Source organism: Homalodisca vitripennis, chromosome 3, assembly GCF_021130785.1.
Source record: "Homalodisca vitripennis isolate AUS2020 chromosome 3, UT_GWSS_2.1, whole genome shotgun sequence".
NCBI lineage: Eukaryota > Metazoa > Arthropoda > Insecta > Hemiptera > Cicadellidae > Homalodisca > Homalodisca vitripennis.
In genome coordinates, this window is record NC_060209.1 from 133,946,367 (window position 1) to 133,963,380 (window position 17,014).

The following is a 17,014-nucleotide window of genomic DNA, read 5'->3' on the forward strand; positions in this document are numbered from 1 at the left end:
ATCGCAAACACAGATTAGAAATATATAAAATTATTCTGTAAATTCTGGATATGGATATGAGTTTTGAAGATGATAAACCAAGAAAGTTCATCAAGTTTTTCTTTCGTAGATACGTTCAGATTTATGGCATCGTCTATAGAAAAGTTAGCTAAAAACCTCAAAAAAGATGATTTCAAACATACAAATCATTTTATACAAGATGGTCTGAACGCAATTCTAGATAGACAACCAAATGACACGAAGAAGAAATCTTTAAAATTCTATCTGGAAAAGGCATATTTTCCTTACGAATTTATCGACAGTATTGAAAAACTTGATTACACAGAAGAATTGAGAATTCAAGATTTCTATTCACTTTTGACAGACGAGAGCATATCTGAGAAAGATTTTCAACACTACTTAAAATGTATGGAACAAATTAAAAGTAAAAAATCTAGGAAATTACTCCGATCTCTATAACATTCAAGATGTTCTATTGCTCGCTGATATCTTTGAAAATTTTTAGGAATATTTGTTTGAATTGCTATAAACTTGATCCAGCACACTATCTAACAGCTCCCAGTCTTGCATGGGATGCTATGTTAAAATTAACGAATATAGAATTACAATTAATTAGTGATTATAATATGTATTTGATGATCGAAAAAAGGTATTCGCGGAGGCATTTCTCAATGTATTAAACGATATGTGAAAGCAAATAACAAATATTTAAAAGATTTTGATAAGACAAAGCCCGAAAACTATTTGTTGTACGTCGATGCAAACAACCTTTATGGGTATGGACTTATGCAAAATTTACCATATAACGAAATCAAGTGGATGGATCCTAAAACGTATACAACAGCAGAATGGAAAGAAACAATTTTGGAACTCACTGGCGACGAAGATTATGGATATATTTTAGAAGTTGATCTTGAATATCCAACAAATTTGCATGAACATCACAAAGATTTAACCTCTTGCTCCAGAACATTATAACAACAAAACTTTGCACAACTCTTTTAAACAAAACAGAATATGTTGTTCATTCTAGAAATTTGAAATTCTATCTAGAACAAGGTATGATTTTAAAAACATGTGAATAGGGTTATTGCGTTTGATCAGAAACCTTTCATGAAAGAATATATCGATTTTAATACTAGTATGAGAACCAAGGCTATAAGTGACTTTGAGAAGGACTTTTTATAAGCTTATGAACAACTCGTTTTTGGAAAATCGATGGAAAATGTAAGAAATAGTATGTGATATTAAACTAGGAAACGAAGAATTTTCAATGAAACAAGCTAAGAAAACGAATTTCAAATGTTTCAATATCTTTGACGACAACTGTATAGCGAGTCACATGTACAAACAAAAGGTTAAATTTAACAAAAACCGATTTACATAGGATTTTCATTTCTCGACCTCTCAAAATTGCTAATGTACGAGTTTTATTACAACAAATTAAAGAAGTTTGATCCAGATTTTGAATCTGTGTTACATGGATACAGACAGTTATTTCTTAGAATTGAAACGAGATCCCTTTAAAATTATTAAGAAAATATAGATGACTTTGATACGAGCGATTTATCCAAAAGATCATGAATGTTCACTACTAAAAATAAGAAGGTAATAGGGAAATTCAAAGACGAATTGAACGGCGAGATATTAGAAGAATTTTGTGGTTTAAGATCAAAGATGTACTCGTACAAATATCTAGACAAAAATCCAGTTAGGTGTAAAGGAATTAAGAGAAGCGTTGTAAATAAAACAATAAATATCGAAAACTTAAAGAGATGTTTGTTCGAAGATAAAGAAGAAATTTAGGGAGATGACTGTAATAAAAAGCTATAAACATGAATTGTACACCGTCACTATAAAACAAGTTAGCACTGAACGCTAAAGATGATAAGAGAATCGTTCTAGAAAATAAGATCGATACAGTACCTTATGGCTATAAAAATGAAGCAAAATCTGATATATTAGATGAGTTAAATAAACTTGGAAACTTTGACATGTAAATGGAAGATGATTTGATTCACTGCCCACAAATGCAAGAAAAAAACGAAAAATATAGATTCTAAAATCGTTCAAACTCAAAACGGGTTGTATAGAATTGCAGCAAAAATGTTCAAAATGTAAGACAAATAAGAGTAAATTTATAAAGAATCCAAATGAAAAACAAGTAAAGAAAGAATCTAAGAATAAGGAAGAAATCGAGATTGAAGCTAGAGAAAATTCATGCACCAGTACGAAAGAAGTTTTAAAAAGAGAAAAATTATAACATAGGAATTGACGATTTATGGGCAGCAGATTTAGTTATAATGTCTAACTATTCGGATCAAAATGATGGATTCAAGTATATGTTAAATGTTATTGATACTTTCTCAAAATATGCTTGGTCAAGAGCTATCAAAAGAAAAAACGGTAAAGATGTTTCAAAAGCCTTCGAAGATATAGTAAAAGACGCGATAAAAGATCAATCACAAACCGCCAAATCTACTTCATACAGATAAGGGTTTAGAGTTTAAAAATAAAGAATTTAACGAAGTTTTGAGAAAATACAACATTAAGATTTATCATACTGAAAACGAAGAGAAATCAAGTATTGTAGAGAGATATAACAGAACTCAAAATGAGAGAATGAAAGTAATTTTTGAGATTAATAAAAAACTTTAAATGGATCGATATTCTTCAAAAAATCGTAAACAATTATAACGATACAGTTCACAGCACAATCAAAATGAAGCCCAAAGACGTAGATAAGGATGCAGAAAAGGAGTTATTAGAGACCGTTTTCAAGTATGTTCCACCAGAAATTCACACGAAAACTAAATTTTAAAAGTCAATGATCATGTAAGAATTGTTAGTAAAAAACAAACATTTTCGAACAAATATAAGAACAATTGGGTCAAGAGAAATCTTTGTGATTTATCAAATTAATAACACAGATCCTGTAACTTATAGTATAAAAGATTTAAATAATGAAGAAATAACCGGAAAGTTTTATGAATATGAAATTGAGAAAGTTCAAAGATTTTTTCTATATAAATGGAGGCTCAAAAGAATGTTCAATGTGCAAAGAAATAAAAGGTTTTGAAGCTTTTTATAAAGATAAAAGTAGAAAAAGATGGAATTATTTATAATTGTAAAGATTGTTTATAGGAAGTATCATAAAGAGCTGTATGATAAAAATAGAAAAAATTAACTTTGGAAGAGAAAGAATGTCTTAAATGTAAAGAAACTAAAAAATTTCAGAGTTTAATAGTCATCACTATAGTAGAGATAAGAAAGACTCATATTGTAAAGATTGTGTAAAGAAGAATCACCATAGATTATATTATGAAGATACTCAATGTGAATGTGGAAGAACTATAAAATGGTTAAATAATTATCAAAAACATTTACAAACAAAATATCATAATTCAAGAGTTTTTAGTAAAATTGAGTAACATTTTCATCGTGTAATTTAGATATTCTATAAATCAGTCGAGATTCAGTCATATTTGTGGTAAAATGATTTCCGTTGTATAAGATATTCAAAGATTCTTTCATTTGGTTATACAGATTGATAAGAATAAGAATACAGAATAAGAATATGTTTTATTGTCGTTCAGGCTTACAAAAGCATTGACAAAGTTATTTATATTGAGCAGTATTGCCACGTCACTAACCTACTTAAATAAATAATATAAGGATATTTAAAGTTACAACAAATAAGTCAATAAATAAAAAACAGTTAAAATGTATTTACTTAATAAAATCTTAACAACTTAATCTCTATGAAAACTAGAGATCAAAATAACAATAGAAACAATATAAGTTATACATACATAAACAAAACATAAATTTTATTTATTAATAAAATTAGACAAACACTTATTATAAAACGTTAATAAATAATTAAGTACAGTTGCACAGTATAAAAATAAATTCTTAGTTTAAAAATTGATCACAGACAGTAAAAAAAAATTCATTTAAAGAATAAAAGGGATTGTTGAGTAACCACTTATAAAATTTGTGTTTAAATATCTTCACTGAATTTTCATTTATAAGGTGAATAACCTTATTGTACACTTTAATAGACAATACAATATGACTAGATAAAGATTTGCTTAGTCTGTGATACTCAATTACTGCCTTATTCTTGTTACGAGTATTGTGGTCATGAATTTCATTTGTAAATTTTAACAAGTCATGATTCTTCAAAATGAAAGTAATCAAATCAAATATATATAAGTTTATGATTGTTTGCACTTCAAATTTAGTGAAACAAAGGTCTACAGTGAGCTTTTGTATCTGATTTTGTTATTACTCTTATTGCTTTTTTTTGAAGAATTAAAAATTTCATCGATCCTAGAACAGTTGCCAAATAAAATTAAACCATATCGAAAAACTGATTGAAAATAAGCATAATAAGCTGTTTTCAGATAGTGACTTGGTACACAACTTGTTAATTGTTTTAAAAGATATATAACTCTTGATAATTTTGAGGATATATAATCTATATGAGCCTGCCAACTTAACTTATTATCAATGTAGATTCCTAAAAATTTAGTCCTGGAAACCCTATCCTTGTCAATATTATTACTGTCCATAGTTCTTAACGTAAATAACATCTTTTGAGTTTTTATTTTCATTGAGCAAAAATCCATTTGTTCTGAACCAAGAAGCAGCATCTGTTATAGTGGCTTGAGATAGTAAATTAAGTTCATTCACATTATTGGCAGTATTTAGGAATGTAGTATCATCAGCATATAAAAATGATTTTGTGTTTAATGAGTTTGGCAAATCATTAATGCTAATTAAAAATAAGAGTGGTCCCAACACAGATCCTTGAGGTACTCCCCATTCAACAAAAACATCCTTGGGATGTTTCACCATTAACTGAAACTGACTGCAAACGGTTCATAAGATAAGATTCAAAAAATTTTAGAGGTGTACCAGAAATACCATAATATTTCAACTTCAATAAAAGGTTCATCATGATTTTACACAATCAAAAAGCCATACTCAAGTCACAAAAAGTAACCTGAGCAAAGGCTTTTATTTTCGTCGATAGAATTTGGTTCGTCATCAATGAACAAAATCTCTAATTCAGGATAATTTATTTTTAATGTTTTAATCGGTTTGGTATTTCTCGTTTCTGAGCTCTGATAACGTAATAAGGATATTCCCACATGTGATTCTTCTTAATTAACACAAAAAACATGGTGTTTTTTTCTTATCAAAATCTTTACAAACAAGATCTGGTTTCATTAACTCCATTCGCAATTCTTGATTCTCTATTTTCAATGATTTCATTTGACCTGAAATTTGTAACTGTTTTATTTCATCTTTTAACTGCTTATTTTCGTTTTCAAGTTTGTACTCGCCATATTTTCTAATACTCGTAAAACTTCTTCTAAAACCCAATTTTTGAAACGTTTCTGCAATCTTCATTTTAGATTTCAGTATTAAAGAAATATATGCCTGGTTCATTGATGAAAATAGTGTCTGGATGTAATTTTTGTAAGAGTCGCGATTCGATACCCTTGTCAGAATCTATGTTTTCAAAGCTTTTTTTGTATTTTTCTTTAACATGATCTATGATAGCTTGTCTCGTATTTTTAAATTCCAATATTTCTGCAACATCTTTAGCCTTAAAACCAAAATTCATTATTTTCGTCAACAATTGTTAAAATTTCTTTATTATTGAATTTTAGTTGATTATTTCTTAGATCTATGACTGACTCCATTTAGATAGAAAAAATTTAACAAGCAATTTTTATTTTGAGAGACCTGGTTCATTAATGAAATATAGTATCTTTGTGAATATTTGCGAGGTGGCCCTCGAGGGCTACCTTATCTTTTAGATAAAAGTATTGAGATTTGTCACCTTCATCGACATTATTTCTAATCGCTTTTTTCTGTATTGTTATATTCCAATATTTCTGCAACATCTTTAGCCTTAAACCAAGATTACATTGATTTCGTCTACAATCGTTACAAATGTCTTTATTATTGAATATAAGTTGATTATTTATTGGATCTACAACTGTCTCCATTTAGATAGAAAAGAAATTTAACTAGTAATTTTATTTTGAGAATAAAGCCCAGATTCATTAATGAAAACAGTGTGTTTTTTTGAAAGTTTGAAGGTAAGCTATTTATAGCCCCCCTTATATTTAGATTAAAATAGAAGTTTTTATCATCATTATCAACTCGTTTGGAAAGTTTTGAAGGTAAGAACGATTCGTTCCCCCCTTGATTCATCATTCTTTCGACAATCTTAAATATATTGTTTGTTTTACTCTCATTATTTAATAAAATTTCCCCTCAGAGTCCTTGTATAGTTAGAACGATTTTTTGAATTCTTTTAATATTTTTTCTAATTGGAATATAATCGATTTCATTCGGTTTTTCACTGATTTTTGATCCATAAGCAACATTTGGGAAAAAGTGTACAAAATTTCAGATTCTTTGTGTAAATGTTCGGTATGATTTTCAAAACTAGGTTCAACGAGATTGCAGTGCACTTCAATTACATCGAACGGTCTAAATTTTGGCGTTTTTATTTCCTAAATATACCTGATTTGGCTCAATATTTCTTGAACAAACCCTAACAAATCTACAATAATTGCTGAAAAACATTATTCTTACTGGTGATTTTATTTGAATTTTATTAGAGAGATAATTTTTTGCATTTCAAACTTGTTTTCGTCAAAGTTTAAAGATTTATCTGATTGTTTTGAATGTTTTCAGATAATTTTTAAGGGAATTTTTAATTTGATCGAAAGTATAATATCCTTTGTTTAAACCATAATATTTTGTTATGTTCTTCTCACTAAATCCTATACAATAAGGAGAACTTTCACTAATATTTATTACAAAATTGTCAGAATAAAAACCGCTTAAACCGATAAAATAATTTGATTCTTCCTCTAAAGTGTATAGGATGTTTCCAAGTTTAAAACTAATTTAGAGCTTTCTGAAGTCAACTTGAACAGCTTCATTTTCGCAAGCTTTGCTTCAAGATGAAAATCTTCTATTTAAATGGAGAAATTTTTAAAAGCAAAAAGATCAGATAAAACTTCAAACGTTTGAAGAAATAAGAAAGATCAACCAATCAGATTGTTAATTGTTGGTTCAAGTGGATGTGGAAAAACAACTTTTATTATTGAAATTTTATCTACAATAGGTTGATTCCTTATTCCAATTTGTATGTTTTTTAGTAAATCTTTAGAACAAGACGCTTATAAAAAATTGCAAGAAAGATTTGAAAATATTGAGAAAAACTTAAGCAAAAAGGTATCACATTTTTATAAATGCCTCTGAGGACATAGTTCCATTAAGCGAGTGTAAACCCAATTCGTTAATCGTTTTTGATGATTGTATTTTGGGAAAATCAGGACGTTATTAAGGAATATTTCGTAATGTCTCGTCACAAAAACATATCTTGTATCTATCTATCTTTCCCAATGCTTTTCAAAGGTTGATAAACAAGTTATAAAATAATCTGAATAATCTGTATGTTGTGTATTTTTAAGCAAAGATGATCACTATTCGAGAAAAATTTACAACAATTATGTGGGATCTGATATGAGTTTTAACCAATTTAATGAGCTGTGTGATAAAATTTGGAAGGAAGACTACGGATTTTTACACTATTAATCTAACTTTGAAGCCTAAAAATGGTAAATATTTGAATAAATTTTCTAATATAAATGCTGCTCAGTGGTCTGGCAAATCTACTTGATAAAATATTTGTTACAATTATTTTTACATTATCTTTACTTTTTATTACATTATGAAAAACAACTGAAAAACGGTAAATCTGTTCTCACGTTTTTTTTACGTTCCACGTTCACGTTTTTACGTTCCACGTTCACGTTTTACGTTCCACTTTTCGTGTTCCACGTTTCAAAATTTTCCTAAATAAATGGTGAACGTAACTTCTGAAGAAGCGAAAAAACTTGATCAAATCGAAAAGAAATTAATCAAAGAATTTAAAGAACAGATTCGAATTGATGAAGAAGAACAAGAACTTATTCAAAAAATTAATCAACCTGTAACTTCTGCAATAAAAAATGTTGAAGGGCAAAATTGAAAATGTTTTAAGCGATAATCAAAATTTAATGAATTTGGTTCCAGTTGTACGACAATTTGCCGATATTTACCGATTCCAGAAATCTGAAGTAGAAAGAGTTTGAATTGCCAAAATTAACCATCTCAACACCATTTAGACCTCGAATCATTGAAGACTCTACCGTAGTTGAACCAATAATCCTGGAACAACGGATATAAATAATTGGTGAAATTGGGTAAAAAATTCCTTCCTAGAGTAAAAGATGATAAATTTGGTTTGTATTGGGATAAAAAAAAGAAAAAGTTTTTATGATTGGAAATTTGCCCGTGAATTTTGAACATAATGATATCATTATTAATGAAAAAACATATGAAGGAAACTCAAGGTTTATGGAGATTATTAACAGGTCACTGATGTTTCCAAAAGACGGTTTATATTCTGAAGAAGACTTGAAAAAGTATACTGAAATTTTATGGAAATCTGATTCAATTTTACAAAAATAATGGATCCATCAACTAAGAAACCAAAGTCAAGTAAAGGTAAAAAATATCTCAATTTGATTAAACCAATTTGGGAAAAACGAATCGAAGGATCAGGGTGTGAGAAAATACAGTGATAAATAAGATTGAGTACAGATATATCGACGATTTGACAAAACTCGATGGAATTATTAATTATATTTATGCTCAAGAGAAGGCTGGAAACAACAATTTTTTTGAACGAAAAGAAAGCGATTAAAGATTTTTATTTCGAACAAACTTGATGAAATGATTGAAAAACCTGATGGAATTAAATATTTTAAAACGAGTTTTTTGCCGGCAATAAGTTCATCTATGATTGAGGGTAGTGGACTTTTGAATGATTTTATCAACAATTTACCTTTTGAATTACACGTACCAACTTATCAGTATCTGGGGCCTGGCACAAAACTCGAAAAAAGACTAAAAAGAGGAGATCCTGGTATAAATAAATTAGATCAAGCTGCTATGGAACACGATATTTTTTTATGCAAAACATAGAGACACAAATTTCCAGACATATCGCAGATAAAGTTTTGCAAGATAAGGCAATGGATAGATTTTTATCAAAAGATGCTAGTTTTAGGTGAAAGATTTGTTGCGCTTCCAACAGCTGGAGCAATGTTTTTGAAGAGAAACTAGGAATGGGGAATTGAAGAGAACTTGAAATTTTAACTATATAAATGGAGGTGAACGTAAATTTCAGCAAAAATCAGAAAGAAAAAATAAAATCCGCTTTTTAAGAAAAAAATACCCGTTAGTATTCAATTTAAAATAGATCAACTAAAAAATGGCGAAGATAAGATATTTTTAACAAATAGACAATACAATAAACTCGAAAAACATAAGAAAAACAATAAAGTGAAACCAGAATAGAATTTTCTTATAATCAGTTGAAAGAAACTTAAAAATGGTGACTTTTGAAAGATTTATTAGATTTTGGAGAAAATATTCCAGTTGTTAAAAATGTTGTTCCTTATGTTCGTAAAGCTGCTCCAATCGTTAAAAAAGATGTGATTCCTATTGTTCGAAACATTTTAAATTGGGTTAGATAAAGAGTTTGGAAGATGTTACAGGATCTGGATTAGATGAAAAAACTTTGAATTACGTGAAAACAAACATTTAAAAAAAATTTGAAATCAAACCATTAACATTCGGTGAATTGGAAGAAACTCTGCAAAAACATTAAACATTTTAGAGGAATTTTCATGAGAGATACATTACCTGAAAAAAGTTAAGAAATTTGAATGTGGAATTGTGAATTTAGACTCGATTATGGGAATTGGAACGCATTGGGTTTGTTATTATAAGAATGATAAGAATGCCTGTTATTTTGATTCGTATGGAAGAATTGAGGACAAACCAGCCGATAGAATTGATCAAATATTTGAAAAAATCAAGCGTCTACTACAATGACTCTCAGATTCAAGACTATAACGATCCCCCAATTTGTGGACATTTGTGTATTTTTGTTTTGAATGAACTGAGTAATGGTAAGATTTTAAAGAAGTTGTTAACAAATTATTGCTTAATAAATATGGATTCACAAAATATATTTTGACGTATTTGGAACACAAATTATTCAAAATGTAGATAATAGTTTGAATTTTGATAGTTTTGAGAAATGAGTTTGATAACAAGTTAGAAAATTTATTACAAAACCTTCCAGATTCAGATATGTTTTGCTGTCGAGATTGAAGATTTTAAAGCAGAATATGATAACAAACTTGCAAATTTCATGAGTTCAAATGAAGTTGCTGATAAAATAAAAACATTGGAAAAAGAAGTTGATGATGGTGTAAAAAAATTATTTACCAATTTTAATGTCTCATATCGAAAAAAGCTGATGAAATTACTGAAGCGATCAAAGTTGAAAAGAATTATGTTAGTTTGGCTAATAAGAAAAGAATTGTCGGTGTTTCGACCTGGTATTGACAAACATTGATGTTGTTGTTAAAGAACAAATTTTTAAAACCTCTAAAATTATCAGAAAACATCGATATTGTTGATTTACATGATCCGAATGTTAAAAATGCCTTAGATTTTAAAGGAAAAAGAATTAGCGGTGTTAGTAAAGGAAAATTAAATCCATTTGATGTTGTTGTAATGATTCAATTAGAAGATCCTATTAAAATGTTTTAATGAACTAAAACAAAATTATGAGAATCATAAACAGCATGTTAAAGATTTTACAACAGAAGTCTATGACAAGTTAGAAGCCAGAAATAGAAGATCAGTAGACGATGTTGGTGAAATTAATGAAAAAACTTACTAATTTTAAAGAGTCTTTTGATAAGTTTAGTTTAGATGCTACGAAAACTTTTGAGAATATTGGTCATAAATTTGTTGAATACAATGATTCTTATGCTGTCAAATTTCAAAAATTAGAAAAAAAACTTAATAATATTGGAGGAAGATCTTACTGAAATAGGTATTCGTGTAGGGTTTTTATGCATGATAAAATTTCCTTATATAAATGGCGCTCATATACTGTGTGAGGTGTAAGGCAAAAACTGAAACAAATGATATAAAATACTATGCAAAATATCAATGGAGTTAAGAGAATTTCTGGAAAATGTGCTGAATGTAACGCAAAAAAGAGTCAATTTATAAAAACTTGAAATTTTTTCTTAATAAATAGAGATGGCGGGACATTACAGTGCTTTTCGATCTTTTTATAATGCAACACGAAAGAGATTTGAAAAAAGAACATTGGGATGACATTTCTCAAAAATATGAATTATCCGAAGATATGATGAGATTATTACGTAAACAAATTTGAATTGGTATAACATTGCAAAATATCAAAATCTGTCCCCAGAGTTCATTCAAGAAAATATACATTATCAATTAAAAGATCATATGTCTGTTTTCTTTGTCTCTATCAACACTTGAGTATAAAATTTTTTGGATGAAAATAAAGATACAGTTGATTGGAACAATATTATAGATAGCGGTTACTATCCTGTGCAAATTTTTTATTGAAATATGTGACCGAGATCGCAAAATTTAAGGAAGAGAATCCCGAATATGACGAAGTAGATCATTAAAAATGACTCTAATCTTTTTAATTATTTTACTAAAATTTATATCTTTTCTTATAAAAACGTACATTAGATCGATGAAAAAAATGATATCTTTCTTATACATGATGTTTAAATTTTCTCTTATTAAATGGTGGACTACAGAAAGTATGCTAGTGATATTGAAAGGGCGGAGTTTAAAAATTTTCTATCCAAATTAGTAAACAACATTTGAATGAACCGAATAAAAGAACTGAGTTTAATATTGATTTTGGAGATAACTTTTGCTCGTCTAACTTCCAGTTTTTATATTTCTGGAACTTTAACAAAACAAGATGGTCCAAGCATATCTTGGAACTGATAATGTTAGATTAATCGATAATTTTATACCCGTTTTTATTTTCTAAGATTGAAGTAAGAAAACACAATAAATTGATAGAAGAAGTCGAAAACTGTGGTCAATTAAGCACAATTAAAGGAACTATTTGTTATTCCAAAAGTGATGTATTTTCAAACAGTTTTGAATCAACTTTTAAATTTGGACAATTTGAAGCGGTCGGTGATTTAGCACATTTCGGCTTAGGATTTTTTGAAAATGTTACTATTCCGATCTATAAAGGAGGATTTTATCTAAGTTTTTATAAGAGCAGAAGACGATGATGTGATTCTGAAGACTGCAACTGGAAATGTTATGCCTGTTGATGGCAAAATTACAATTAACGAGTTTTTCATTAGAGTTCCGATGATTGATTACAAAACCACGAGTAAAATTCAGTTGATTGATGAAATTATAAAATCTCAAAACATCACGTTTAATTTTCTAGATTGGCAATGTATTGAGCAAAAAGGTATTTCCGGAACAACTTATTATTCGTTCGATATCACAAATATTTATAGAAATATCTTCAATCCCAAGTTCGTTATCATTGGTTTTCAAACAGATAGACAGAATAATCAAGAAAAAAATCCTTCAAAGTTCGATAGTTTGAATGTAAAAAAATATCAGAGTAAAATTGAATGGTTCTTATTATCCAGATGTAATTTGCAAAATTTAAACATTTCCCGGTGGTCTTTTTCAGAATCATGTATCAGATGTATCAAGATTTTAAGAAAGTTTACTACAAAAAAATATGGAAATGTATTACAACCCCAAAGAATTTATAGCAAATAGACCCATTTATGTCATTGATACAACAAAGAGTTTTGACAAATATTTCTAGTTCAAAGAACGATATAATTATCAATATGGATTTTTCAAAATGCTGTTACAAACGCGATTTGTTATGTGGTTGTGGTTTTCTGAAAATTTTTAGCCTATGATGTGATTAAGAACGATATTAGAGAAATTCAGTAGTTAATGATGTTCATATTGTTCTCTTTCATTCCTTCTAAAACTTCAAAAATATACTCTTTCGCTGATGAAAAATCTCGATTTCTTCCGGAATAATCTTTGTAATCATAAACAAAATATCCTAAATAGTTGTACAATATAGAATGAAAATTATTTGTCTTTTTATCTCGGTAGTTGAAATATAAACATAAACATTTGCGCTGAAAAATTTATATCTCGGCAGACTTAGTTCCATAGCTTCCATTTATTCTTTTTTGTAAAATGGAAGAGTAATAATGCCAACTGTTTACAAGTGTTATAATAGAGGAGAAATTATTGATAAAAGATTAGTTTGTAGAGATTGTAATTTAATTTTGTACGAAAGACCTAAGCCTAGGAAATTTCGAAATAAATTAACATATTTGAATAACCTGCTTATGAAATTACAATATGGAGACAAGAAGCAAACACATTTTGTTACAGAATTTAGAAAACAGAATAAAAATTTTTACTTATCTCTTGGAACCGTTGACAAAATTATTTTCCTTTTCAAAGAATACATTAGGTTTGTAGGTTTAAATACACACGTTTATTATGAGAAGATTTTACCTATAATCTTTCACTATTTGGACATTGAATTTGACTACGATTATTTAAACCTGAAATCTTTGATGATTTTATAGTACATTTGGAGAAAGTAAATGAAGAACCTCGTGAAAAGAATGCGGTTTACTCACATTCTCCCTCCCCGACTTCCTCGAGTGATTGTTAGCAAATTTCATTATTTCCGTTTATAGATTTTTTATTAAGATTTCTGGATTTTTCATTAAAATAGCTTAAGAAATTAGAAGCCTACAATGAACAGTAAAACAGCTATAGATTCGGTTATTTTCCATTCGTGGTTTCCTGTTAGATTTCTTAGATTTGTTTATGGTTCAATGGACAGTATTTTACATTGATTTTCTGACTGTCCCAAAAGTGGTCTAGAACCCTCATATTCATATCTACTTATATATATACATATACGAGGGGTATCCAAAAAGTAAGTTTACATTAATTATGAAAAAGTTAAAAAAGACTCAAAAAATAACTGAAACACATTTATTCAACTTTTTACATCATACTTTATTTTTTCTACATAGTTACCATCCCTTTCTAAGCACTCTTGGTATCTAGGAAGTAGTTTTTTTATTCCAGCATCACAAAATTCACCCGCCAAATTTTTAAGCCAAGTATCCACCCTCATTTTGAAGGTCATCGCTGTTGGCAAATCGCCGACCGCAAAGGTGTCTTTTCAGCTCCGGAAACAGATGAAAATCGCTAGGCGCAAGATCTGGTGAGTATGGAAGATGACCAAAAAACATCCCACTTAATTTCCTCAAAAGTTCCATTGTTGCACGAGCAGCGTGTGGTCGGGCGTTATCTTGAATAAGCAGAACCGTGTGCGACAAAGTCCGCGCCGTTTATTCTGTATTGCCCGCCGAAGTCTGGTGAGAACTTCACAATACCTTTCTGCATTTATGGTTTTCGCCACGAGGAAGATAGTCAATCAATAACACTCCACGGCAGTCCCAAAAAACTGTAACCATTACCTTTCCTGCTGACTCAAAAACTTTGGCTTTTTGAGGAGCTGCCTCTCCTTTTCTTTGCCACACCATACTCTGGCGTTTGGTCTCTGGAGTTGAGTGGTGAATCCATGTTTCATCACCAGTGACTATTCTACTGAAAAGGTTCTCATCTTCATCGTCAAACAATCGCAAGAAAGACTGGTGGGAGCAGCCATTCGTTGTTGTTTATGGGCATTGCTCAATAAGCGAGGCACCCATCTTGCACACACTTTTGGCAAGCTGAAGATCTTCTGTCATGATATTGTGCACAGATGACCGGCTAACTTCAACACTTGACGGCAGTTTTATCCATAATTTAATCGAGAGTCACTCGCTTATCATTGTCAATAACTGCTCGTACAGCATTAATGACGTCAGGTTGCCGAGAATTGGCCGGTCGTTCCACTACGCTCATCGTTCATGAACATTTTCTCTTCCTTCCAAAAACATTGCACGCCAACGACAGACCATCTGAACGGACATAAACATGTTTACCATACACTTGATACAACTGACGATGAATTTCAACGGCAGTTTCGTTTTTGGCGGTCAAGAAACGAATAACACTACGGACTTCGCAACTGGCGGCAGAACGCAGTGGAGTCTCCATGATGTTTGGGCAGCAACTGACTGAGAAGCGTGACAATGGGCCTGTGACCGGCGCACACCTGTTGCCAACCGAACCGCGCTACATATCCCCGCCCACAGCTGCACGCTGTGTTACGTACGCGTCTTTTTACAGAACAGGGAAACTTACTTTTTGGATATCCCTCGTATATATCTTGAAAAAATAATTCTGGCCTACAGTGAGATTAACAAGTTTAAGATTACACTGAGACTTTATTAACGCAATACAATGGAAAATGTATTTTAATTTCAGTTTATGATAAATTTGGACTACTTAGTTTTAAATATAACCAGATTTTTTAATAATTCTTCTTGCTTGTATTATGAGATACTGAGTGAATACATGTAGTTTGAATATTTTCCAGGAAGCTGCAGCACCAAAACCTAGTACAATTGTATGGTGTATGTAGCAAACATAGACCTATTTATATAGTGACTGAATACATGAGGCATGGGTCACTGTTGAACTACCTAAGACGGCACGAAACCACTCTTGGGTCCAATGTAGGCCTACTCCTAGATATGTGCATACAGGTGAGTCACATCGATTTGTGTATTAGCTTGTGGTGTGAATAGTAACGCTGCCATGCATTATGGTGACTGTGACATTCTTCAAGTTTGCCTGTTGGTTGCCACATCCCTTTTTGTTGTGGCACCATTTCCCTTCACCTTATTGCCATGTTTCCTATTGAAATGGCGGATCTGCTAGGAATTGACATGTTTTATGTCATCTCCAATTCTCTGTAAAGTATGGTTTAAAGTTTGTTTTTAACCCTGGAAGATTTATGAATATTAAATTTGTTTTCTGAAATTTTCTGTCGTTCAGTGATACAAACAAATCATTAACACTACATGTTGAGATCTGGAATCTGATCTCTTCCTCAAATAGATAACTAACCTCTTTTCTTCAGAGAACTGACCCATTCCTATACATATGTTATTTTCAAACCAGATATCATGTTATCAGAATGAAAGGGAAAAGAGTTGAGAACTGAAGATTTTTGACATCTCAATATTGTTAGCAAATCAAGTGATTCTGAAATATATAATTGGAAGGAATCTTTAGTTATTGTAAAAACAACACCACTGTGCAAAAAATCTACTATTAACTGAATATTTGTAAAAGTTGTGCCAGCATTTCAACAAAATAATTTGTATAAAAAAGTTTTGATTGAGTTGTATTCATGAAAGTGTTTTACACACAGTTGAAACGTTTAAAAGAACATTATGTATCCATATAAATCTTATTTTGGTTCTTCAAATCTATTTTGATTATTTACTGAACATTAATTTAAAGTATTAAAATGCTATGACAGAGAGTGATCATAAACATGCAAACAAATATTGATTAAGTTCCAGTTATAAGTAGAAAGAATTTAGGTTTATTGCACATTTAATTCTACATTGAGTTGAAGAGTTTTTAAGTTCATTTTGGAAGTTGTACATTTTTCATACTGTAAATCATTCTCAGTTTCAGTGCATTCACTAATGACAATTTCATTTTTGGTAGCGTTTTTGAAATGTTGTCAGTCTTCTTTTTGTTCTCAGGTATGTAAAGGTATGGCATATTTAGAAAGGCACAACTATATCCATAGAGACCTCGCAGCCCGAAACTGCCTTGTCGGCTCAGAAAATGTAGTTAAAGTAGCAGATTTTGGGCTAGCCAGGTAAGTTGTTCATTTTATATTGTTTTATTATGTTTAAGACGTTGTTAGTCATATTTGCATATTTTGCTTTGTATGAGTATAATACTCGGTTTGGATATTAAATTTATTTCTCATCAGCTATTTCTGCTTGTTACAGACCAGTTTTAATGCATTTGAAAGTTTAAAAATATATTTAGAAATATATCTTTTAATTTA

General features: G+C 29.9%; 1 protein-coding gene across 5 annotated transcripts in view; it reads left to right on the forward strand.

Moving 5' to 3' along the window:
- LOC124357547 (tyrosine-protein kinase Btk29A) overlaps positions 1–17,014 on the forward strand; it is a 142,906-nt gene that overhangs the window by 104,281 nt on the left and 21,611 nt on the right. For all 5 annotated transcript variants that reach the window (XM_046809450.1, XM_046809449.1, XM_046809451.1 and 2 more), the window contains 2 exons: positions 15,518–15,686; positions 16,701–16,819. In XM_046809450.1, the coding sequence (XP_046665406.1) occupies positions 15,518–15,686; positions 16,701–16,819 (288 nt within the window). The remainder of the gene's footprint in view (positions 1–15,517; positions 15,687–16,700; positions 16,820–17,014) is intronic.